The sequence below is a fragment of the Polypterus senegalus genome, chromosome 1 (assembly GCF_016835505.1).
Source record: "Polypterus senegalus isolate Bchr_013 chromosome 1, ASM1683550v1, whole genome shotgun sequence".
In the NCBI taxonomy this organism is placed as follows: domain Eukaryota; kingdom Metazoa; phylum Chordata; class Cladistia; order Polypteriformes; family Polypteridae; genus Polypterus; species Polypterus senegalus.
The window spans coordinates 278,723,767-278,748,216 of record NC_053154.1 but is presented as its reverse complement, the minus strand read 5'-3'; the positions used below and the strand labels follow the sequence as shown (position 1 = coordinate 278,748,216).

The following is a 24,450-nucleotide window of genomic DNA, read 5'->3' as shown; positions in this document are numbered from 1 at the left end:
GCAGTAGCGGATAGGCTGGGTCTCCTGCTACTAAAAGGGGTACCTGAACTCCCTCCACATCAACTGTAGGCTGGGGGTGTCTCTCAGGATGTCTAAATAATACAAAAACCGCAAAGGTAATTTACTGTGCCAGTCAAAATATTTAATAAACCGTGTGTTTCATTATATAAACATTTTTTCTTATTATTAAATGGCAGATGTTTTAGCATATATGAGAAATTCTCTCATTAATATTAACTTTAGTTTTTTTTTGATTAAACGTTGTTATTTTGCATTAATTCAAATTTCAGTTTTAATTCAAACCTTAAGGGAAGCAGGTTACAGTACTGATTCAGTTGTTATCGCACTGAGAATAGATGTTGAAAGGTAGGCTCACCTGTACAGATCCGATGCTGCAAACACAGCTGCATCATGGGCACTTCCAGGAGTGCCAACGCACATGTCTCGTATCATGCACCTGTCATTAACAAGAGCCTGGAGAACAATAGATGGCCACCCTTTGCGATTAATGTAATCACGGTAGCCTTCTGTCGGGGGAAGAATAGGCACATGCGTGCCATCCAGCGCACCGTAAATCTGTAGCACAAGATGCACCAAGGAATTGCGGTATGCAATTTCATTGGCCTCCGCTACAGTCGGAAGTCTGATATAACGCCGCATTAATTTTTCTTTAATAGCGGTGCACACAGCATATACACATCGATGGACGGTAGTTTTACTAACCCCGAAAGTTTCTGCAACTACTCTATACTCGGCGCAGGTTGCTAGCTTGTAAAGGGCGATGGCAATCCGCTTTTGGGTTGGAACCAGTGGTCGGTGGCAACCTGTGATGGGCGCAACATCAGGACTGATGAATCCACACAACATCTCAAACGTCGGCCGTGTCATTCTAAAATGTTGCAGCCAGAGATTTTCTGTGAAGTGTCTCTCCACCACCTCCTCCCAGAAAGTCTTATTCCATCGTCTCTCCCATACCCGTGGGTTTCGTCGCACTGGGGTACTTTCTTCAAGCTCTAGGGCTATCAGATAAGCAACTGCTTCATTCTGCTGTCGTCTTCGGATATTATGTACAATTCCAATTATTTGTGAAACTGAAATAACAGTAAGCTGGCAAATTTCAAAAAACTGTCTGAATAATCTCTCCATTTCTTTGTTTCTTTGTTTAGTGAAGGAGGTGTAACGTGGAAAACAAAAGGTTGATAATTTGCGACATACACAAAATTATGTATGGAAACGGCTCAAGGGCAGATTTTTTTTCGCGATACAACAAAACTTATGCGACAGTTCATTTTTTCGGGGTGATGTCATCACGCACACCTGTTTATTGATAAAAAGCCAGTTGGATGGAAACAGGCTGGATACAGCAAATTTTGCACATTTTTTTAACGTATATTCTGTTTGTCGATAACAAAACGTCACAAAAAAATGGATGGAAACTATGTCATTGTGTGCAAGTAGAAAGATGTCCTGGTTGGAATGCAAGTGCATCACAGGGTACTTTCATTCATATATTCATATTACCCTGGATCAGTTAAATTTATATTAGTCAGTCCACCTTTGACAGGGATATTTTTCAACAGTGAAAGAAAACTAGAAAAATCAGAGGAAATGCTCAAGAAACCATTGGAAAAAAGCAAATTCCTCAGTGAAGGGCAGCACTTATAGAGAATTGCACTGATATCCAACTGTAGCAAGGCAGCATTTATTTGGAGCTATTTAACATTTATATTTGTTTCTATATATTAGACCAAGTGTGTTTAGCCATACATTTGAATGTATTCATTTGTTGCTTGTGTGTTGGAAGGTAGTGTTCTATACAGTATATACATTGTGAATATAGCAAGTTTATACACATTTGAATAATAATGCTGGCTGATGAAATACTGGCTGCATATTGCAAAATCTGTTTGCCTGCCGTTAATACTGTCATGGATTATATCTAATGCATAGGGCTTCACACCTCATGGTTGCCAGTTCAATTGCCACATCAGCCATCCTGAACAAGTCACTTGACGTGCCTGTGCTCTAACTGTAAAAAATATCCTTAAACAGCTGTAATATATCTAATAACTGTCACTTTTTACTCAAAATAGTATTATTTAGTTTGTTTTTGTGATGTACATTTTTATTATATGTATATACAATGTACATTGATAAATAGATATATTTTCTAAATACCTGTCTTGTTTTTGTAAACTTGTCTGGATGGGAGACTGGCCCCTGCAGCCCCACCTGTGTCATGGATGTTTTTCTGTATTGAAACATTAAACATTTTTGCAACTATTCCATTTGTAAATGTTTCCTAATGCAAGTTTCGACTTACTGTACATGCAAAATTATGTTACCAAAGTCAACTGGAACAGAACTCACTGGTAACTCAAGATCCGTGTGTAATAAACATAGTACCTGTGAGTCTGTTTTGGTTTTGAAAAGTGACTGGTTCATTTACCCACATACTTTTTTATGTACTTCTTTTGCCTTTCATTATTTCATTACCAAATTACTCGGGTCTTTCCTCCACCCACCAGTGATACCTTTGCCTTCCTTCTTCCTGATTCTAACTACAGGGTCAATAAGGCTACATCCTATAAGTTTTTCCAAGGTCAGTTCCTGCCTCCCCAGAAACACTTCAGGGCAGGGGGCTATTGTGTCCTTGTAGCATTAACTCTAGGTTAAAGCTCCACCATGTGATGCTTGTGGTTACTGTTTGAACAGAAATTGTGTAATGTTCATTTTAATATATATTTTTTCTATTACCAGGTTGTCAATTTATTCAACATGTTCATAACATATGGGGACACATTTCTTCCAACTCCTAACAGTTATGATGAACTTTATTATGAGATTGTGAGGATGCATCAAGTCTTTGATAATCTCTACTGTATGGGTAAGTAATGTATTCCTCCTTATAAATTATAGTTTAGTTGGCTTGATTTGATATTAAAATGCCACTCTACAGAAAGCATTTTTATTTTTTAATGTTCTGGAAAAATTTCATTTTGAAAGTTAAGTAAAAGATCTTATTTATCCAACCCTGAGCTTAAGGCAAAAGTCCATTACAGGGTTCTCTTACATACACACAAGACCGATGTATAGTGGCCAGTCAACCTAACATGCATGTCTTTGGGGTGCTGAAAAAAGCAGAGTACTTCCAAAAGATCTGCAAAGACATTAGGAAAAATTGCTCACACAACCATTGACTTGGATAGGTGGTTGTGAACCCAAGTCTTTTGGGGCTGTCGAGCTTCAGTCGTAATCATTAATCAATTGTGCTTCCCAAAATAACATGTATAAAATGTGTTAGACTTCATTAAAATGTGTTAGACTTCATTACTTGGTCTTCAGAATGACTTGTTCTGTGTTGTAAAATGAGGAAAATGAATTCTTCTGCTCTTGGTTTATTTTATTTATTATTTGTAAACAAATTCATTTTCATAAAAGCCATGGGGAGACAAGTTGCACCTCACTTATGGAAAGCATAGGAAATTCTAAATTTGGCATTTTTGAATGCATTCAATTTGGATACAATATATTCAGTACATTTTACTTATATGTATGTATTTGTATATAATATGTATGTAAAATTAATGTATTTGGATACAGTACATTACAATACATTCTACTTGAGTTTACATGTGTGCCATTCATTTTAGGACAGTCTCCACTCTTCTTTGAAAAGACATCCACTTAGCAGTAGAAGTTGTTTTCTCTGCTATGCATCTCACTCTCAGAAAAAAATATTCCTATTACGTTTACTGTCGAAGAACAATATTCTCTGTCTTCATGTTGTGACAGGCTTACATTGAGCATCATTCCTTAAAGTGGCAATGTTTCCTGATACATGAAAACTTAAAGCTGCATACACACCCCCGTAAACAGGATCAGGTCTGTTTTCATCATTTGAACTGCTGTTTCTTAAACAGTAAATGTTTCTGTGATTATTCAACACCTTTGTGCAGGGACAACTTAAATCAGTGAATCAGAAATAGTTAGAAAGCACTTGTCTTTTACAGCAAGTACTACCGTGTGGCATAAAATGACTTCTTTTTTCCAAAACCCTTTTGTGATTGCTAATGTTTAAGATGTATTGTCATCTCTGCAAGGCAGTTTCAGTCATGATCACTACAACCTTGTTTTTGACATAATATAAAAGTAGGCGTTCATCTGGCAGGTGCTTCTGTATCCAAGACTACAGAAATTAGCATTGTTTTCAAAGGTGCTGTTCTGGAAATGACAGAATAAAAGACAACCTGCCACATAACACCAAGAAAATTGGAGATGACAGTTTACTGTAGTGTCAGTGTTCATTGTTACTTATTCCTACTATTGAACAGGAGTTTACTTATATTCCAAAGTATGCCAATAGGTAGATTTAGCAAGCAGTGTTATTGTTTTTCCAAGTGATATAATGGGATTTCATGCATTCCATCTACGAACATTTCAGTAGATTTGCTGTTATATATTTCATTTTATGCCACTGAGTACAGTTATACAAAAAGGATTTGTTTTCTTTTTTCACAACAGATAAAGATGATTTTTGATTTAAACCATATACCTCTATCTTTGCTCACATCACTAGCTGCATAATGTCCATATTTGACACCTACTGAACACACAATGACAATGCACTGCATAAGGTGGTGAAGTCTGCTTACAGTATTACTACAACATAGGCTGAAACAAGTCAAAACCATAAAGATAAAATGTTTTTCACCAAAACCAAATTGCGTATCAGAATTCAAAGTCAGAAAAAAACAACTGAAAGCTCATAAACCAGAAATTTGAGAGAAGTAGTTTTCACTACATTCGTTTGAGTTTTCTATCCTAATGATGGATACTAATGGATTGTTGTGTCAGTATTTAAGGGGTCACATTGATGATACAAGATGCTGTGCCTTCCAAAACCACAATCCTTGGCAACCAGGACCATTAATCAATCACTATTTTCAGGAACACTATACTGCAAAGGTAACTGTATAGAAATGTACCCAACACTAAGTCAAAAACCATATTCCCCCGTACACTTAGGCTTAGAAATAAGAGAAAGAGATCCTCAAAGTGAACATCTCATAACATTTTCTAGTAACAGGAATGATCACCTTTGCCTCCCAAATAGCCTGAATTGTTCCAGGTGTAAATTCAACATGGTGCTAGAAATTTTAAATAGGAATTTTGGCCAATACTGACTAAATAGCTGCGCTGGTTCCTGCAGAATTTTCTGTCTGATATTCATGGTGTGAACCTCCCATTCCTCCTTATCCCAAAGATACTTTATTGGATTACAGTCTGGGGATTGTCCAAGCCTTTGGAGAAAACCTGTATTACTGTCTTTTTCATGGAACAAGCTTGAGATCTGGCATGCCTAGTTACTTGGCACATTATCCTGCAGGAAGCATCTTTAGATTGTAACCTTAAAGGTGTATGCAAGATCAGCAACAATGCTTAGGTACTCTGTGACATTCATGTGATACTCTTTTGGTATTGTATAAATAAAAGTTGTCATAGCACATTTTCATATGTCAGTGTAGCTCAAAATGCTTTGCAAATAGTAAAACAAAAAGTTAAGTTACAGTAGAGGCAGAAATGGCACAATTTCTAAAGGAGGTAAAATTAAAAACTGAAATCAAGTAATTTGTGTGTCTCTAATAGTCATAGCATTAAATGTTACTGCCCAATTTGATAACATTCTAGGTCAAATGGCTAGGACAGAGAGGAAAACAAATCTTCATCTGGTGTGGATTATGGATAAAACAGACCATTAGAGGTTCTGTACCCAAACGTTTGCCTTGCCCCACCCAGGTTGGTATGTACAACAGCATTGTGTCAAAACTGCGGCAACTGGCTGCAGTGGGAAACTCTCTTGTGCACAACTGGAGAACTGTGCAAAATGAGCTGATTGCAACATTCTGTACTGTGAGATTTTTAATCACTCTGTGGTCAGGCTGCTACAGTTTTATTTACAAAAAGGCGGAGCAAAAAACATGGTGGTGCTGAAGACGTTGTGTAAAGAGAATGGGATCTGCTTTGTGAAACTGGGTAGGTTTCATAATATCAGATGGTCTGCATGGAGGCATGACACACTGTTAAAAATATCAAGACTATTGCCTGTCATTCAAATGCAACTGTCCACGTATGATAGCAATGAATTGCAGCATATCTGGACAGAACGTTTTTAGTGTTTTCTGGCCAACATGCATGACAATGGCAACATTTTGAAGACCACATCCATTAGGTTTCAGAAGGAAAAGCTAACCATTGGGGAATGTAAGGATGAACCCATGGTAGCCTTTGAACAGTTCAAACTTCTGCTTGATGGTGAAGGCCACTACAGGACACACGATGCTTCTAATGCTGATGCTGACAGGGACAAGACAAACTTACTCAGGAAGTTAATTGAAGAGTTTGAAATCAGATACAACTTCCTCAATTTATGTGATTATTTCTTAGTATTTGATCCTTCAACTTGACCTCCGGAAAAGCAAAACCTCCATCATTTTGGCAATGCAACAGTTTGCACCATTCTTTAGAAATGTGATACCACCTTACATCTTGACAGAAACACCACAGTGAAAGAATAGATGCGCTTAAAGCAAGCAGTAAAACACTTTGCAGCATCCTCTATGTATGGCTTGGTCCACATGATAAATATAAGCAAACTAGATGCTTACACGGCAATATCATCAAGGTGGTTAAACTGTCTCTTACACTGCCTTTGAGCAGTGCAGCCTTTAAGAGGGGATTGTCGCATCTAAACATAATAAAAAAACAAGTACAGATCTAGTCTGGCATCTCGTCGCCTCACAGCCCTGATGCACATTCACCTGTCAAAGAAGATCACAGAGACATTTGACCTAGTGCCAGCTGTGGATGGAGATAGCTAAGAGGAGGCTCAACCAGGGACAGGGAGGTGTATCTTCAGCATCCTCATCATCTGTAATGCAGGATTCTGAGGTAGAGGACCATGAGGTAGACACCAAGGAGGACAGCAAGGAAGACTGCACTTGCCAAGAACTCACCACATAATGTGTCGGTACCAAACATCTGGTACTCACCTGAGTAACTCACTGAAAAATATATGTATACCCTTATAATTCATAAAAGCTTTGCTGTAAATACAGTACCAATTGCATGAATACATCTGTACCGAGTGAACAGTTGAGTAGCTGGTGAATTAGGGAATGTAAGCATGACTTACAAAACCCTCTCCAACTGTACCCCTTGGCTGTTATCGGTGTGTCACCAGTTATGATCAACTGCACATGATCTACTGTTTCACTTAGGGGTGTTGTGTTTATACATTTCAAAGCCCTTTTGTGAACTGCCAGTGGGAACTGCAAACCCCCAGTCACTGACCCAGAGTCGAGCACTCTGCGGTGTGAGCTAAATGGGGAACTCCATCTGTCATCTGTGCAGTCCCCATCTCTAGCCACTGTGATTGATTCACTTCCCTGGTGACGTCTGCTGATCTCTCTCTTTCTGTGTCTGCCCCCGCTTTCTCTGCACAATTTTGCCACTTACTCCACCTGTCCACAGTGCAAATCCCACCCAGACTGGAAATTATTGTATTATTGAATTAATGTATACTTGCACAACAAAGCATCTCAGTTTGAAGATTTACTCTGTGGTGAACTGCTAGTGGTGAGCTGCAAAAGCATGACCTCTGGCTTGGAAGCAAGCATTTTGCAGCATGAGCTAAATGGAGACCTCTAACCGTCTGCCATACATAGCTCATCTCTGACTGCTGTGAACGGTGTGCTTCCCTGGTGATGTCAGCTGAACTTTCTCTCTGTGTCAGCCCCCACCTTTTCTACACAGCATTGTCACTACCGCGACCATTCATTTTATCAGAGTTTTCAGCTATCCATCTAGCTATCTATATGTATGCATGTATGTATTTATGACTTTATTGTATTTACTGTATATTCTATAAAAACAGCAATACTTAACAACTGTGAATAAATGTGAAAGCTGAAAATATAGTTATTTGATATTAGATTTATTCATTTATAACAAATCCATTACACATAAAATATGTAAAGGTCAAATTATAAAGGTGTGTTTTTAGCATTTTGGTTCTAATATTCAGTATAGTGTATGTCTTTTTGTAAATTATTACAGATTTTACTGTAGGTCAATAAAAATAAAAGGTTCACTCAAGTTACTGACATTTTTACTACACCCAGGAATTTGAGTTTCTGTTTTATACATGTTTAGTTTAATGAAATTTCTGGGCATCCATTATTAATTCTAGCAATGCATTTTTCAGTGGCCTAATGTGTGCAAACAAGATATTCCTGTACAATTACACTACCTGTATTAGCTTGTAATGTTGGCAAAAAGTAGTGTATGTTTACTCTGCTCTTCTGCATATCACTGCAGAAACTGAAATTTTTCACACCTGTTGATATTTTCAGTTGTCTAGTTTTGATGATCACATGCTCACTGTAGCCCTACCTACCTGTTTTAGCTGAGTTGAACCAGATGTGTGGCCTCCATCTGCTATTGCCCATCTGCTACATTGTACAACGTAGTGTGTGTTCAATGATGCTTTTATACACAATAATGTTGAAATGAGATATTTGGTTACTTGTGACCAAACACGTCTGACCAATTTCCACTGACGTCTGTCATTAAAAAGGTGTATTTACTAACAGAATGTCTGTTAGCTAAATGTTTTTTTGTTTACCTCACCATTCTCTTTAAGGTCTAGAGACTGTAGTGCATGAAACTCAGAAAATGCTGCTGCTTCTGAGATTGTAGATGTTGCATGGCACCAGAAGAAATATTATGCTCCTATTCAATATGATTTTGTGTCCCTTCTAATGCATTTAGTTGTAAAGAGAAAGCCAGACAAAGTAAGTGTTTTGGGAGACCTTACAATCAACCCAGTATAAATGAAAAAACACTTGTAAAACACTTCTAAAATGCAAAATGAGTTTTCCCTGTTGTTCAAGTCTACTGCCCAAGATGGTGGGTCCAGGTGGACGGAGCCTGGAAGTGACATTAAAAGTAGGAAAAGCTGTCAATCTTCCTTTCTGCAGAGGGAGAAAAAGAAAGACTGTTATTACTGCAGGTCAGCTCCTGCTTCGGTAGAGAATTACCATCGTCCAAGTTGTTAAGCTGTCTCCCATGTGCACTCGCATGACATTGTGCATACAAGAATGATGAATATGCACCAGTAGTGTAAAGTATCAGTTTTTCTGCAAAAAAGATCATTTTTGTTGTAGACCTTACTTTACAATTCCCAGAATCACTAGTTGTTTTCACAGAGATGGTAAAGGGTTTGATGCAGGTGGCATCTTGTTCAATGTTGTAAAAGAAACCTAAGAAGCCTAATTTTATAATATTTACACATGCAGAAGTTTAATCCAAATAGAAATTTTGGGTCCAAACCCCAAAGGTGCATAATTAATGTGGTAATCAGGTAACCTCATTTAACTTGATTAAAGGCTTTTTCTGCATCTAATATTAATAAAAAAAAGTTCAGTTGTTACAGAGGCATACAGTACCGTATATCTTCCAAAAGTAGCCCCGGCGTTTATTCAAAAAATTATTCGGACGGCCCGGCGTTTAAAAGAGACTGGTCGTTGTTGGAGACCAGCTATTATTCGCTTTGCAGGCGGAATGGTGATGGGTAAACAGGGTTCATTTGGCAGGTAAATTACAGTATGGTACCGTATTTACGGTCACAAAATGTAGGCAACAACACCGGAAGAACATTTCAGGATTTAATGAAATTATCAGTACAGCAGTACAGTCTTATTAAAGCAGTATACAGTACGGTACTACCATAAGCATGAAAAACAGGTACAGTAGACGTCAACTTTCTTGCCAATGATGCCACCAGCACTGGCCTGCACCAGTCCAAATTTCGCCCGAAAGTGCTCATCAGCCTGACAAGTCCCCTGCGGAACATAAGGAAATGCAATAAGCTCCAAACTCACGCATATACGTATACATTACGACATGAGACTGGATAAGATACAATAAAGTACAGTACTTACCATCTACTCGTCGTCTGAATAGGTAATGATTGCTTCGTTATTTGCGAGTTCTTCTTCATCTTCCTCTTCTTGTGATGGCAATACAGGTACTCCCATTGCTTGTTGTCACACAGTAATCAGTTTTATCAGGATTAACGTGTCGAAGATGGCATTTTCATGTTCTTCCCGCCACCTCTGCCCTCCCTGTGGGGTTATGATTGACGTGGAGACGAAAGGGCAAAATGTACGCAAAGAAATTTCTTTTTGACTTTCTCGCTTCCTCGATAGCATCCGACGACAAAACATTTTTTACACGAAAAGGTACTTACCGTATGATTCACTGCAGGAGGGCGGTAGCCCAGGTGGTACGAAAAGAGGATTAGCGTACGAAAAAGGCGGTGGGTCATTGGAGATCGGCGTTTACTACAGACCGGCGCTTAAAGGAGACAGGCTACTATTAGAGACCGGCGTCTATTTGTCACGACATCTCTTCAAACCCGGTGTTTATTGGAAACGGGCGTCAATAAGAAGCCGGCCACTACTAGAAGATATACGGTATATTATGCTGAATGTGTGGTGAATATGCAGAAGTAATTGTCTGCCTTTAAAAACATCTAGTTTGATCTTGAACATTATACAAGTAAGCATTTTTCCTATTCTATTTGCAAGAACTTTGGCCAGATTCTTAACATTAGTGATCAGTAGGGAAAGTTGTATACTGGTATTTAAGGCCTGATGTTGTGCTATTTCTCTTTTGTGTCTTTATTTAGAGCATTGTTTTTGTGACATTATGATGATTATTCTACTATTAATTTTTTTTTCTCAAATTCATATTGTTTTGTTGTGTTTTGTAAAATAGGCTACTACTGCATTGTTGGTTTATGTGATAGCATTCCAAACTTCTTTCTTATATGTTTAATGGGATAGTGTGTTCTGAGCCTTTTCTAAAAGTTTATGATAGGGATGACATGATTAATTAATAGTTGCTCTCTTGTGGTCAAATTGAATTGATTGCTAAGTTTTTTTGTTTAAGTAGAGCTCATTGATTTTTGAAGATGCGGCTCATCAATTCAGCTGTCCTTCTGGTTTTCAATTTATTTTTGTCTGTAAAGTAATTTATCCCCTTATTTATGATTTAAAGTTTCTCAGAGAGTTCCAGCAGTTATCTCTATGGAAATATTAGCTTCAACAAAAATACCAATTTATATTGAGATTATTGTGATAAAGTTTTAATTTGGTAGTAATAACGGATTAAGTTGACCAATTTAAACTTGGACTAGTAGTGTTTGCTATTCTGTGTTCATGGCGAAATGGAGCTTGCTCAAAAATAGTAGAATTTGACAGAGTACTAAGTTATTATTGATAAAGAATTAGGTAGTTTGTAAATAACTGATGCACTAAAGTGATGAAAGAATATTGTCTTGAACAGGGGTGCCCACATTTTTTCGGGTTGTGAGCTACTTTTAAAATGACCAGGTCAACTCTACCTACATTAAAAATATATATATATATATATATATATATATATATATATATATATATATATATACATACACACTGAGTATCAGAGGTGGGTAGTAACGAGTTACATTTACTCAGTTACATTTACTTAATTTTACTTCACTCAATTTTTTTTATTTTTAATAAATTTGCAAAAATCTCAAGTAAACTTTTTCCACGTTGTCATTATGGGGTGTTGTGTGTAGAATTCTGAGGAAAAAAATGAATTTAATCCATTTTAGAATAAGGCTGTAACAAAACAAAATGTGGAAAAGATGCACTGTGAATACTTTCCGGATGTACTGTAAATAAGGTGTAGCATAGAGCTAAAAAAGTTTTGCAATTATTAATTCACAACTATATCATTGTAGCTGAAAGAATGTTAGCAATATATGAGGGGGAGTCAAGCTTAAGTTAGAAAATGTGATTTATTAGAAAATGGAATTAACCTTAACGAAACTGATAATGTAATTTCTCAATGTTGTCTCCACCCTTCTCAATGCACTTGTGCCACCTGCATGTAAGTGCCTGGATTCTCGCAAGCTTATTCTTGCACCAGTTAAAATTTTATTTTTCTTTAGTTTTTCAAATTGAAGATTTTCTCTTTAGAGATGAAGATATTACCTTGTATGACCTTCTTCCATTTTTGCCTTTTTAACTTTTGTAGCCAGGATTTAATTTAAATGAGCTAGCTCAGCACATTTAAAATGTGTGTAGCTTTTTAATATGGCTAAATTACTTTAGCTTAAGATACAGAACATGACTTGAATAGTTTTCATTTTCTTTGCAGCAAGTGGAAAGTGAAGGCAGAGAAAATATACAACACTATTACTGCTTTTACTTTTTAAGATCCCGTCTGTTTTCATTTTAAACTAATGCAAATTAGATTAAAAAATGATTGTCAGTTTTACCTGCATTCATTTTGCACAGTTAATAGTGTCTGAACACCTGCTCCACTCTTCTTGCTATTATTAACAAACTACCCATTTCACATTTTCTTTTCACTGACCACACATAGTCACTTCTTGCTGGCAAAGACAAACCGATAACAAGTGTTGACCTTTGTAACTGCCATCTGTCGTGCAGTTTTTTTTTTCTTTGTGGATCACAAGGATTTATGCAGAGACACAGTGGGGTGCCTTGACATCCAGCACATTGCAATGGTCTAGTCACTGAATCAGAGATGAAGGTGCCTTTCTACCTCCTTTTCTCTCTCTCTCTTTAACTCCCCATCTTCCCATCAGTGATGCATACATTTGAGATACAGAACATGGCAGTTTACATCACAAAGCAAGTGTTGAATTACTGTGTTTACATATTTACATAAAAAGGTCAATAGCAAGTTAATGTACAATAAATAACCGTTTCCAGAAGTTCTAGCGTAATCATAAAATGTATAGGATCATCAGAAATGATCACCATGGTTATATGTATCATCTGTTTAGATTGTTTTAAATGTACTCTTAACCTGGAAATTAACTGCTGTACCCAATTTATTTTGTTATATTTTGTTGCTCTGGCATTGGTAGATTTGCATTCTGGGGAGTAATGAATTACACCATGCACTTTCAGAAATGTGAAGATAAAAAATGATAGTGATGCTACATCACATGCATCTTTTTTGCTAACCTCTTATTTAGTCATACAGTATATATAGTGCCATATACATTTTTTTTAATTTTAATATACCTGTACAATTTTAACCCTTGATATGACTTTGGAGCAAATGTGTATGTCCAGAATATACCATGACATTGTGTATAGGTTGAATATATAATATAATGAAAGAACAATTAAATATCAAAGGGTGGCTTTTGTAATTGCAAGAAAGGGAAATTAGTAAATTTCTGTTCTGTTTTGACATCTCATGTTACAAACTGGCAGTATTTGAACTGATTTTATCACGCCCACGCTTTATGCAAAGGGCATGCAAAAGCTTCCAGTCTGTGTATGGGTTGTTTGCCAGAGAGCAGGTTGGTTTATTTATTCAGTTTTACCCATTTAGACCTCCATTTCAAAGTTGCTTTTATTTTTGTTGATTCTTTTTTTTAGTACAGCGCACCACATTAAAAATCTGAAAGTCACAGCCTCACACAAAATCTTCTTACATGCTTGGCAGATGTGTGTCATGTGTTTATTTTATAATATTATAATAAAAGCAAAAAAGCTTAATTTTAGAGCTTCAGTACGTAAAAATAAATAAATACCCCTGAGTGGTTGCACCTCAAAGGATCATTATATTTGAAGCAATCAAAAAGTTGCAAGACTAACTGTTGTAAGAGAGGACGTGCATTGGCTGGCAGCTTGGCTAGGAAGGATGGATAGAACATTACCTGGCTAGAAGGCCCTTTATCCTGCATGGTTCTAGTTGAAGGATGGGCACCTTACACAGGAAGGATAATTCCTTACATGGCCAGGAGACTGGAATAATAAATATTTGGAAGCGGAGTGCTTTACTGGGGTCATTTACACCTCAAAAATGATAAATGGTTCTTCCATCTACACACCTGTAGGGTGGCATGGGATTTGTAGTCGTACAGGATAGCCCTGCTGTGTTTCGTTGCAGCTGCCATGGGGAACTGCAGAGAGGATGATTTCTTGTTTTAAGGGTGTTTCACCTGACCCACAAGTGAGGCAGTGACATGTGAAGTATTCCCAGGTCCTAGATTAAAGAAGCAGTCTTCCTCCTCCAGCTGGGTCAGGATCAGGAGTGGAGTCTGGCAAAGATCATCTGGGAAAAGTGGAAGAGAATTAACAAAAAATGAAGATAGAAAAGGTGAATTGTTTAAAGAGCCTGTGAAAATCTTAAATTAAAAACTTTTCATCACTGACTCCTGGATTGTTAATAGTGACTCTTGTTTTACTGACGTGGTACCACCAGATTATTAATTTTTGGACTTTCCTTAACTGTCTTTGTTTGGTGTCAGAGTCTTACAAGAGGTCCAACTTTTCCAAGTGTGTAGCTCTTCTTCATTGTTTTCTGCTGTGGTTTATTGGCTTCCTGTAATTAATGATACATTAGTTTCTGAATTCTCTGATCTCTTGGTTGATATAACACTCTCCTATCATAAAGTACTTATTGTTGGTGATTTTAACATACAGTACACATTTGTTGTCCATTTAAACTTTTGGTTAATGACTTTTTAGCATTATTGTATTCATTTGATTTTATCCAGCATATTAATGTCACACCCTTGATCTAGTTCTTATATTTGATATTACAGTTAAGATGTTAAGAGCAAAAAAAGAATGATATTTCAAGTATCTATTTTGAGAGAGAGACAAATATTTTAAAACATAATTCTGCCACCTGATTATTTTCACAATATCAGGTATTTTGTGCTGTGAATGTAAAACTAAAAAAGATAATTAATAAGTACAGAATACATACAAAAACACATTGTTAGGTTTAGTTTTTCACCAGAGAGCAGATTTTCTTCACCTACCTACCTCTAGTTCAGTAGAGACATTGACAACTCAGGAATTTTACAAGGTGTTTATATCTTCATTGTTAAACAACCTTTTTAAAACGAAAGCGATTGGTCAGCAACAGTATTTTAATCTTATATGTTGACCTTGTCAGTCTCTCAATCAGTGCCGTTTTATTTTCAAAAAGGATTTCTCCTTTGCGAAGTGGCAGGTGAATTATTGTCAAAAAAAAGCCGACACCTGAGAAATAAACTGTTTATTGTATGTTTTAATGTAAAACACTGATTTTTTTTTTAAATGTGCTCTATAATTAAATTGACATTTGAACCTAAGACCTGTGTATTGTAGCTGTGTCAAGGGTTCAGTGTGACTGATTTGCATATTTTATTCATTGCTGCCAGGGTAGGCTTCAAATCCCAGAGATAGTAAACAGGAGAATGTTTATATTAAAGTAAATAGGTTGTTAGTTTTATTATCTTGTGTTTGTGATTTTGAAAATGTTGTATGCTTATGAATGAATGAACTGAATTTTGTAATTATTGGTTGTTGCAGTTTGACACCAACTAAAATAAAAGGAGAGAGAAAAAATAACCTAAAAGAGAACAATCATAACTCATAGTAAACCATTTCATTTCATTCATCTTTGATGGACTGGCGTCCTACTGCTGCCTGTCCTGTGCCACTGCTGACAGGATAGGCCCTACTCACCAGGGCCCTGAATTTGATAAAGCAGAGCTGAGAATGTTATGTTGTGTTCTATTATCTTTCAGCAGCAGATTGCATAGCTCCACCCTAATATACAGTAAACATGTTAGCAAACAGATTGTTTTGATTTCTGACAATTAGTAATTTAATTCTCTGTATAAACAATCATGTTTTCATTTTTACTTTTTTTTAGCAAATAATAGAACCACTGGATTGTATCTCCCTGAGACTTTTTTGAGTATCAGTCCAGCATCGGTTGCTGGCCTTGTGAGGATGTAGATGCACTTTTTGAGTGTACCATAAAATGAAACATTAATACATTATTTGCCAAGGAAAATGGAATATTGACAAAGGAACGCATTCAGAAGCAGGGACATGTAAAATATTTAAAGCTTTTCAGCACTTTAAAAATGTCATGGCTGAAGACTGATAAACTCCACAATGTATTTTTTGTCTAAAACATGATTTACTGTTAATCATCAAAGAAAACAAATTACATCGATTTCATATATAAGTGCAATGTCTTAATCACTTTCTTATACTTTTATTATGTTTTGATAATATATTAAATCACAACATTCTTTGTTTGTTATATTTAATTTAAGCTGCTTTGCCTATCATGCTGGAAATTGATATGATAATTTAAAAGAATGAAGAAGTCACTTCATTTTTTACAACCATATTTCAGTGCTGAGGCTTTCAACAAACACTGGGCAGTGGAAGGAAGCTGCTAGCAAGGTGACCCATGCCTTGGTGAATGTAAGGTAAGAAGTACAAAATAAATCTTTGTTTTTTGGAAAATGTTCTTGTTTAAACATAATAAGGTTGATTTGCGCTAAGGCAAATCTGTCTGATGAGAGCAACTATGAGTCTATTTTGATAAGATTCTTTTCAAGTAGCTACCCTCTAATCCCTTGTATCTACTAGATTATCTGAAAGCTGTATTTTGTTTTATAGTGTGTTGTTTTGAGGTTTGCTCTTCATATGTCCTTGGAAAATTGAAATGTTTCAGTTTAAGCGCTGTTCTTCTGTTTTACCTTAACAATCTTATTATTAATTTTTAATTGTGAATGCTTCTGCCAGTTTGACCAGCTGACATAATTCATGTACATAATTGTAATTAGACCCATAGAAATGCCGACCAAATTACCCTCATACTTCCTAAAAATAGGAAAATGTAGTAAAGTTTATGTTATGCAGTATCCATATCATATGCCATTGTACTTCTCAATTAAGCTGTAGTAAAGATTCCTGTGTAAGTTAAAAAAAAAACTGATCTGAGTCTTGCCAACCCACCCATTGTATTCTTGTTCTTTTATTTGTATTTTTTAAGTTTAAGTCTGTTGTTAAATGAGCATGACACTTGGACTATGATCAACTAACAATGAATTTTGCAGTCCCTTTCACAATTGTGTTAATGTTATTAAAAAAATTCACCTTTGGTGAATTACCTTTACTTTACTTAGAAATGAGAGAAATCCAACCTTTAACTGAATTAAATTTATTCTCAGTAAAAATTCTTTCTGATCAAGAAATAATTATTTTTAAGAAAACCACATGTGCTATAGTTATTGATACTACTGCATTTATTGCACTTAATACAAACTCCCTTTGCCAATAAAACATATAATAATGTTGGAGAATATAAAGTAGGGAATCTAAGACCCTTCTTCCATGCAGAATATGTACAGATCATTCTGAGTCCTAGGTCTTCTCTTGTGGACTATCCTCTTGAACTCACCCCACAGGTTTTCATTGGGGTTTAGCTCTGGGGACTGAGGTGGCCATGGCAGAAACTTGATTTTGAGTCCCTTTAACCATTTTTGTGTTTTGAATTGGACAAATGTTTTGGATCATTGTACTGCTGGAACATACAAAGACAACCCTGTTTTAGTTTCCTGGCAGAGGCAGCCAGATTTAAATTTAAAATCTCCTGGTATTGAATGAAGTACATGATGCCATTTACCCTAACAAAGTTCCCGTGGCCCTTGAAGGAAACACAGCCCCACAACATCACAGAATGTCAACCATACGTGACAGTGGGAATCTTGTTCTTTTTGGTATAACCATCTTTCTTTTCACACCAAACCCACCTTGAGTGTTTATTGCTTAAAAAACATAGAACACATTTCCAGTCAATGCTCCAGCAGTATTTAGAAAACTCCAGACATTTGTTTTTGGTTAAATGACAGAAGAGGCTTTTTTTCTGGCATGCCTTCCAAATAACCTGTTGGCATAGAGGTGGTGTCTGATGATAGTTTTACAGTCTAGGTGGCGGCAAAATTCGATATTCTTTTGTTCAATTGGCCCTCTGCATCCTTAGATTGTAGTGACCACGGATCAGTATTTTTTTTTGAGGAATAAAAGTTCTATAAAGTTGCAAAAAGCAAAACTTTAATACTTGAATCCACGTGAATGAAGTGTTGAGAGGTCTGGTGGGGTGAGATGAGGTCAGGTGGACACATTAGCCCTTCCGTCTCACCCCTTAATCCTCAGTAAAGGCCCATTTATACCCGACATGTTTGCCTTGGCAAAAGGGTCCACTAGCGTGCATGTGATGTCAATTTTGTCATTAGTATAAGTTTAAAGTGTAGAGGAGGTTCTGCTTAGGTTATATAAGGGACTGGAACATTTGCTGATTACTTCTCTTACTATCCTGCATACTGTGCTTATGGGCAAAATACACTTTGGTCTTCTTCCAGGCATGTTGGCAACAGTTCCAGTTAATTTGAACTATGTAATTATTTCCTTAACTATAGATTGGGGCATTTTTAGGTGAGCAGCATTTTTTCCCCCTGACCTATCAAGGTCAACACACTTTTCTCTCATTTGAGCTGTATGTTTCCTTAACCTTCCCATGATAAGAAATAAATAAGGGAATTTGACATCCATGCCCCCTCATATTTATACCCCAGTTAAATAGGAAGTAATGGATTACTGCTTGAAGTTTCCTACATACTCTGATTGACTTAAAAAGTAAGATGGATAAATTGCTTCAGTTACATTTTGTTCATAAAAAGTCTAGGTGTTTCAATAATGATTGTTTTTCAAAATAATTATTTCTTTCTGATGGATTATTTTTTATTAGAATAAATTTTCTTCAATTAAACGTTGGATTTCTCTCATCTTTTCAGTGCTAGATTAAAGTAACTCCCTAGAAGTTTTTTTTTTCTCAGACCTTTTTACTCATCTTTACCAGGTTTGTTAGTAATTGTGGAGGGACTGTTGTATGGTCACATTGAGTATGATCACTGAAAACTTAGTTGTTGGAAACTGAGACAAAGGCTCTGTCTCTAAGGATCACTTTGTTAGGATAAAATATTGTATTTGCTACTAATTGTCTAGTTCAAGAATGAGATTGTGATGAGCTTCTCCCTCTCTTTATATCTGTTAAGGACAATCCTAATGTGAACTCACTAGTGTGTTCTTCAGGAAAACGTTTCTGTAATAGTGAGGAAGGGACATTCTGCTCTACACTCTGAAAAATTTAGCAGTTTGGCTGGTTGAAGAATGATTCCAACAAGAATTGTGAGGAGGATTACTGCTTAGAAATAGCAGTAAGCGTTGTACCGTGTTAGCCATAGACTGATATAGGAGAAAGTAGTGTGAAATTAAACCTTTTATTGGCTAACTAAATAGATTACAAATGCAGGCTTTCGAGGCAGCTAAGGTTACACCTTGCCTGATGAAGGGACCTTAGCTGCCTTGAAAGCTTGCATTTGTAATCTATTTAGTTAGCCAATAAAAGGTGTCATTTCACCCTACTTTCTCCTGCTTAGAAATAGAGATGCTGAGTTTTCTTAGACTTAGGTTATGTTATACTTTGCTACATGTAGAAAATCTCTGCACATCGGTGTTGCTGGAATGTACATCTCTTTGATATTTGTTATACAGGTATATAGTGTCTGCCCTAGGTTGTTCACTCCCTACTCTACATTATGCTGTATTGTATTCTGACTCAGGAACACTTTAATGTGCTGTGCTGTACTGCAGGGAAACTGTGACCATTTACATATGTTGATCATACTGGATTTGTGAATGTTTAATGCTGTTCAGTACTGTCAACTAGAAAGTCAAAATTTCTTGTTTGTGGATAATAAAGGCCTCAGTTTATTAAGTAGTACTGAATCTGAATAGATGTGTTTACTCTTATGGCATTAAGGGGGTAAAGAACGCCAAAGTAAAATAACACAGAGTGTTTTATAGAAAAAGGGTTAAGATAAGGAGGTAAAAAGAAACATATAAACAGCCTAAATAAAATCCTGTCTTTCTCACTGGGCCTTCGTCAGCATTGGGGTTTAACCTTTGCTGCTATATCACCTTCTGTACCTTCACTTGTTTTTTCTCTGGCCATTCTTTCTTTGACTAGTCAAACCCTTAACCTGTTCAAAATTGAAAAGTCCAGTGATAACTTGAATGAAAAGGCAATGAAAAAGTGTTACTTCTAGGGTGATCCCTAAGTGTAAATATTTGGTCAAAAATGGCCTCTAAACCCTTAAAGATTTGTCTAGGGACTTTAGCCTTCAAGGCCAGAGCAACTCCTAAGTAGCCTGTCAAACATAATACATACTGGGTGCAACCTACAGTATAATACAAATGGGCCTCCCATTATCATTACCATTACTCTTGATCCTCTATATCTGTTTCTGTTGCAAATTTGATAAATATATATATGTGTGTATATGTATATTTATTGAACATAGCCTGGCTTTGCTAGCCCATAATATAATCCATCTTTATTGGGAACTGGTATGAACTCGTAATGCAAATTTCTGACATCATATTCAGTGTTCTTATTTGGAACAGTAAATATAATCTAAGAAAGGAGGCAGACATGTCTGTAAGCTACCTAGTATGCTAGTAATCTGAATAACTCATATTTTTTTTTTAGTTTAAAAAGTGAATCAATTAAGTTTATTTTCACAGAAGTACATTGATTAGATAGCCATAGAAACTTGGGTTTTAATCCTTGTCCTGGCACTTTCAGTCTGCAGCTTGCACATTCTCCTAATGTTCCCATTAATTTTCTCCTCATTGACACCCAAACCTCAAAGGCAAAGATTTACGTTTTGTTGGCATCTCTTAAATGACGTGATGGGAATGTGTATGGCAGTTTATGAAGGAGTGTTGTTAACGGTAAAAAAACCTGGCAAAGCCAGGGGTCTTAAATTAGCTTGCCAGAGAGCTGCAGTTACTGCAAGTTTTATTTCCAGCCAAGTTCTTAACTATAAGCCAGTTCTTGCTGTTAAAGGAATTTTTCACTTTATTAAGTGACTTGCTTTGGCTTTTTGTCATTGGTCTCAAAATAATTATTAATAGTTCAGATTATACTTCTCTGTGAACAGCAAGGGCTCATACTGAAGTTTATTTGTTATAGTTTATTAATGAAGCAAAAAAACAAAGTTGACATTACTCTAGAATATGAGTCCTTTCAGTTTAGAAAATGAGATTGTGACGTTTAATGTACAAAACTGAATATTTTGATATAAAAGAAAAGTTGGTGCATAAGTATACAAATTATTCCAATAAAGGCAAGAATTTCCTTCTAAAAAAGAAAGTGAGCTCAACCAGAAAATTCATTCTCTATGGCTATCTATGAACCAAGATTAAGACCCATTTCTTGTGTTCTTGTACTGTACATATACTGTAAGTGAGGCTGTATAAATATTTCACAGCTACTGATCCAAGTAGCAACCTTCTAGTGGAATAATGCTCAAAACTAATTATTTTGCATGAATGTTAATGAAAAACCAAAATGAAAATGTATCATTTCAAGGTCTGGATTTGGTTAGAATGAGTCAATAATCTTTAATTATTGAAAGGTTGATGTGTGCGTGTTCATTTCTGAAGTAGGAACTATGCAACAATATAAAAGTAATACAAATTCTCATACCTGCTTAATCCATTTTAAGGCTGCAAGAAGGTAGATTACTGGTTATAAGGCTGGCAAGGCTGCACTGTCATCATGTCCAACACGGGGCCCATTTGATCACACTCACATAGGCCCAATCTGCAATCATTAATTAATGCGATCTATCAGCGTGTATATCTTTGGAGTTGTGAAAGGAAAACCCATAAAACAGGACATAGAGAAATATTTAATTTCAACTTGAACAGTGACTGGCTATGGGATTCAAACTTAGGCAGTTACATACAAAAGGTTGTAAAGCTATCCACTGCGCTAATATGCTGTCTGTATACTAATTCTTTAATTGTTATATGGTTATACTTTTCTAGGTCTAAAGCATTTGCATTGTGATATAAACTAAATTCTTATGTAGTAATATATTTTTCATGCTAAGATGTTTACACTACAGGCCTGTCTGAATTTAATGCTAGATGTATCATTTGCTTTGGATCCAAAAACAAACATATAAAGAAAACTACCAAGGAGCAAGTTTAGTCACTCTTAACATGTTTTAACAGATAGGAGACACTCTATTTTTGGCACTCATATCAAATTTAATATAAAGAAGGCTAAGACATATAAAAGTAAAATATTTATTATTCAAAAAATGAATTTAAAAAGAGATACATACAGCGTAGTAAATAAAAGGCACAAAATCATCAAATTCTTTTATGACTTACAGTGGGTATAGAAAAGAATCAGCCCCTTCGAAATATTCCCATTTTTTTTGCTTTACAGCCTTAAATGAAAACACACAAACCAATATTTTTTCCTGATTTACTTACTCAATACAATCTATAACATCCAAGTGAAAGATATCACAGCTACAGTTAAAAAGAATTTTAAAAAATAAAAAACAAGACATACTGAGATTAATAAAGGATCACCCCCCTCTTAAACAATATTTGTAAACTCAATCAGGTGTAAGTAAGCACCATTTCCATTGCAGACAATGGTTACTGGCATTCTTCCACCTATGATCAATTGAAATAAATGTGATTAGTGAAGCATAAAAACAGCTGTTTCCTGGAGCATTCCCTTGCTTGGTAGTGCAACTGACAGCAAACATCTGACTATGGGTGGCAAGCCACTTTCAAAAGATCTCAGGGATAGAGTTGTGGACAGACATAAGGCAGGAGATGGATACAAAAAAATCTCAAAGCTTTATCAATCCCAAGGAGCACAGTAAAGTCCATAATAAAGAAGTGGCAAGTGTTTGGTACTACTAGGACCCTCCCTGGATCTGGCCGTCCCTCCAAACTAGATGGAAGAGCAAGGAGGAAACTGGTAAGAGAGGCTACCAAGAGGCCATAGGCCACTTTGAAGGAGTTACAGGATTTTATGGCAAAGAGTGGTCATTGTGTGCATGTGACAACAATTTCACAAGCGCTTCACAATTATTCTTATTCGGGAGAGTTGCAATGAAAAAGCCACTTCTCAAGAAAGGCCACATTAAGGCTCGTTTGAGCTTTGCCAGAATACACCTTGAAGATTTTAATGCCAAGTGGAAAAAGGTCTTATGGTCAGATGAGACCAAAATCGAACTATTTGGCCTCAATACCAAGCGGTACACCTGGCGGAAATCCAATGCAGCTCACCATCCACAACACACCATACCTACAGTAAAGCATGGAGGTGGCAACATCCTTTTTTGAGGGTGTTTCTTTGCTGCAGGGTCTGGGGCTCTCGTTAGGGTAGAAGGAAAAATGGATGGGGCAAAATACTGTCAGATTCTTGAGGAAAACCTGCTACTCTCTGCCAGAAAGTTAAAGATGGGCAGAATGTTCACCTTTCAACACGACAACGACCCAAAGCACACAGCAAAATTGACCACACAGTAACTTAAGGAGAAAAAGGTTAATGTCCTCATGTGACCCAGTCAGAGCCCAGACCTAAATCCCACTGAAAATCAGTGGAAAATTTTCAAGATAGCAGTCTAACATTCGGCATCCAATTTGACCTGAACAGTTCTTTAAAGAAGAGTCGGCAAATATTGCTCAATCTAGATGTGCAAAGCTGATAGAGAAGTATCCCAACAGACTCAAGGCTGTCATTAAAGCAAAAGTTGATTCAGCAAAATATTGGCATTGGGGGGGTGATCCTTTATTAATCTCAGTATGTCTTGTTTTTTTATTTTTTTTATAATTTTTCTGAACTGTAGCTGTGATATCTTTCACTTGGATGTTATAGGTTGCATTGAGGAAGTACAGCTGGGAAGAAATATTTTGTGTGTGTGTTTTCATTTAAGGCTGTAAAGCAAAAAAATGGGAATATTTTGAAGGGGTTGATTCTTTTCTATACCCACTGTAATTAATAAAAACTCCATTGTCCAGGATTCACTGCTGGTCTTCGGGGCACCTCCATGCTGCAGGGAGTGCTCCATCTGGCGGCCTGGGGGTGTTGGCCAGGATAAACGACCAGTCATATGCCATAACAGAAAGAATCCTTCTTCAACTTCACAACATTGCTTATTTCTAGGGTCCACCAGCAAGTCCTGTGGGTTGTCACATGAGTCGACAACAGCTGCTGCATCCATCTTTAGTACTGAAGTCTTGAATAGTGTTAATTCAAACTCCATATTACAAAACGACCTTCCTGAAGTGTTAGATGAATGCATTCTGGAAAAGGGGTATGTGCTAGTTTACCTATGGATCCTTCCCAGTCCCATGTTCATATTACCAACCTGGCTCCTACTGACGATCTGTCTTTGTATTATCAGTGTTTAATCCAGCTGGTTTTCTGGATTAAGTCCCAATGGGCCGTGTGAGTCTCATGACCACTGTAACACTTACCAGTGCACATTACCGCCAGGTCTGACTAAGGTGTGGGTTCTGATATCTCTGTCCCAGACAATGATTTAGTACAATCATAAGATTTTTGGATTGTTCATTGTCCCATTGCTATTCTCAAACCGTTTGCTGTGGA

General features: G+C 36.6%; 1 protein-coding gene across 3 annotated transcripts in view; it reads left to right on the top strand.

Annotated features, from left to right (window-relative positions):
• Positions 1–24,450, top strand: part of armh3 (armadillo like helical domain containing 3) — a 196,803-nt gene that overhangs the window by 87,560 nt on the left and 84,793 nt on the right. For all 3 annotated transcript variants that reach the window (XM_039775147.1, XM_039775131.1, XM_039775140.1), the window contains 2 exons: positions 2,761–2,887; positions 16,306–16,381. In XM_039775147.1, coding sequence (XP_039631081.1) covers positions 2,761–2,887; positions 16,306–16,381 — 203 coding nt within the window. The remainder of the gene's footprint in view (positions 1–2,760; positions 2,888–16,305; positions 16,382–24,450) is intronic.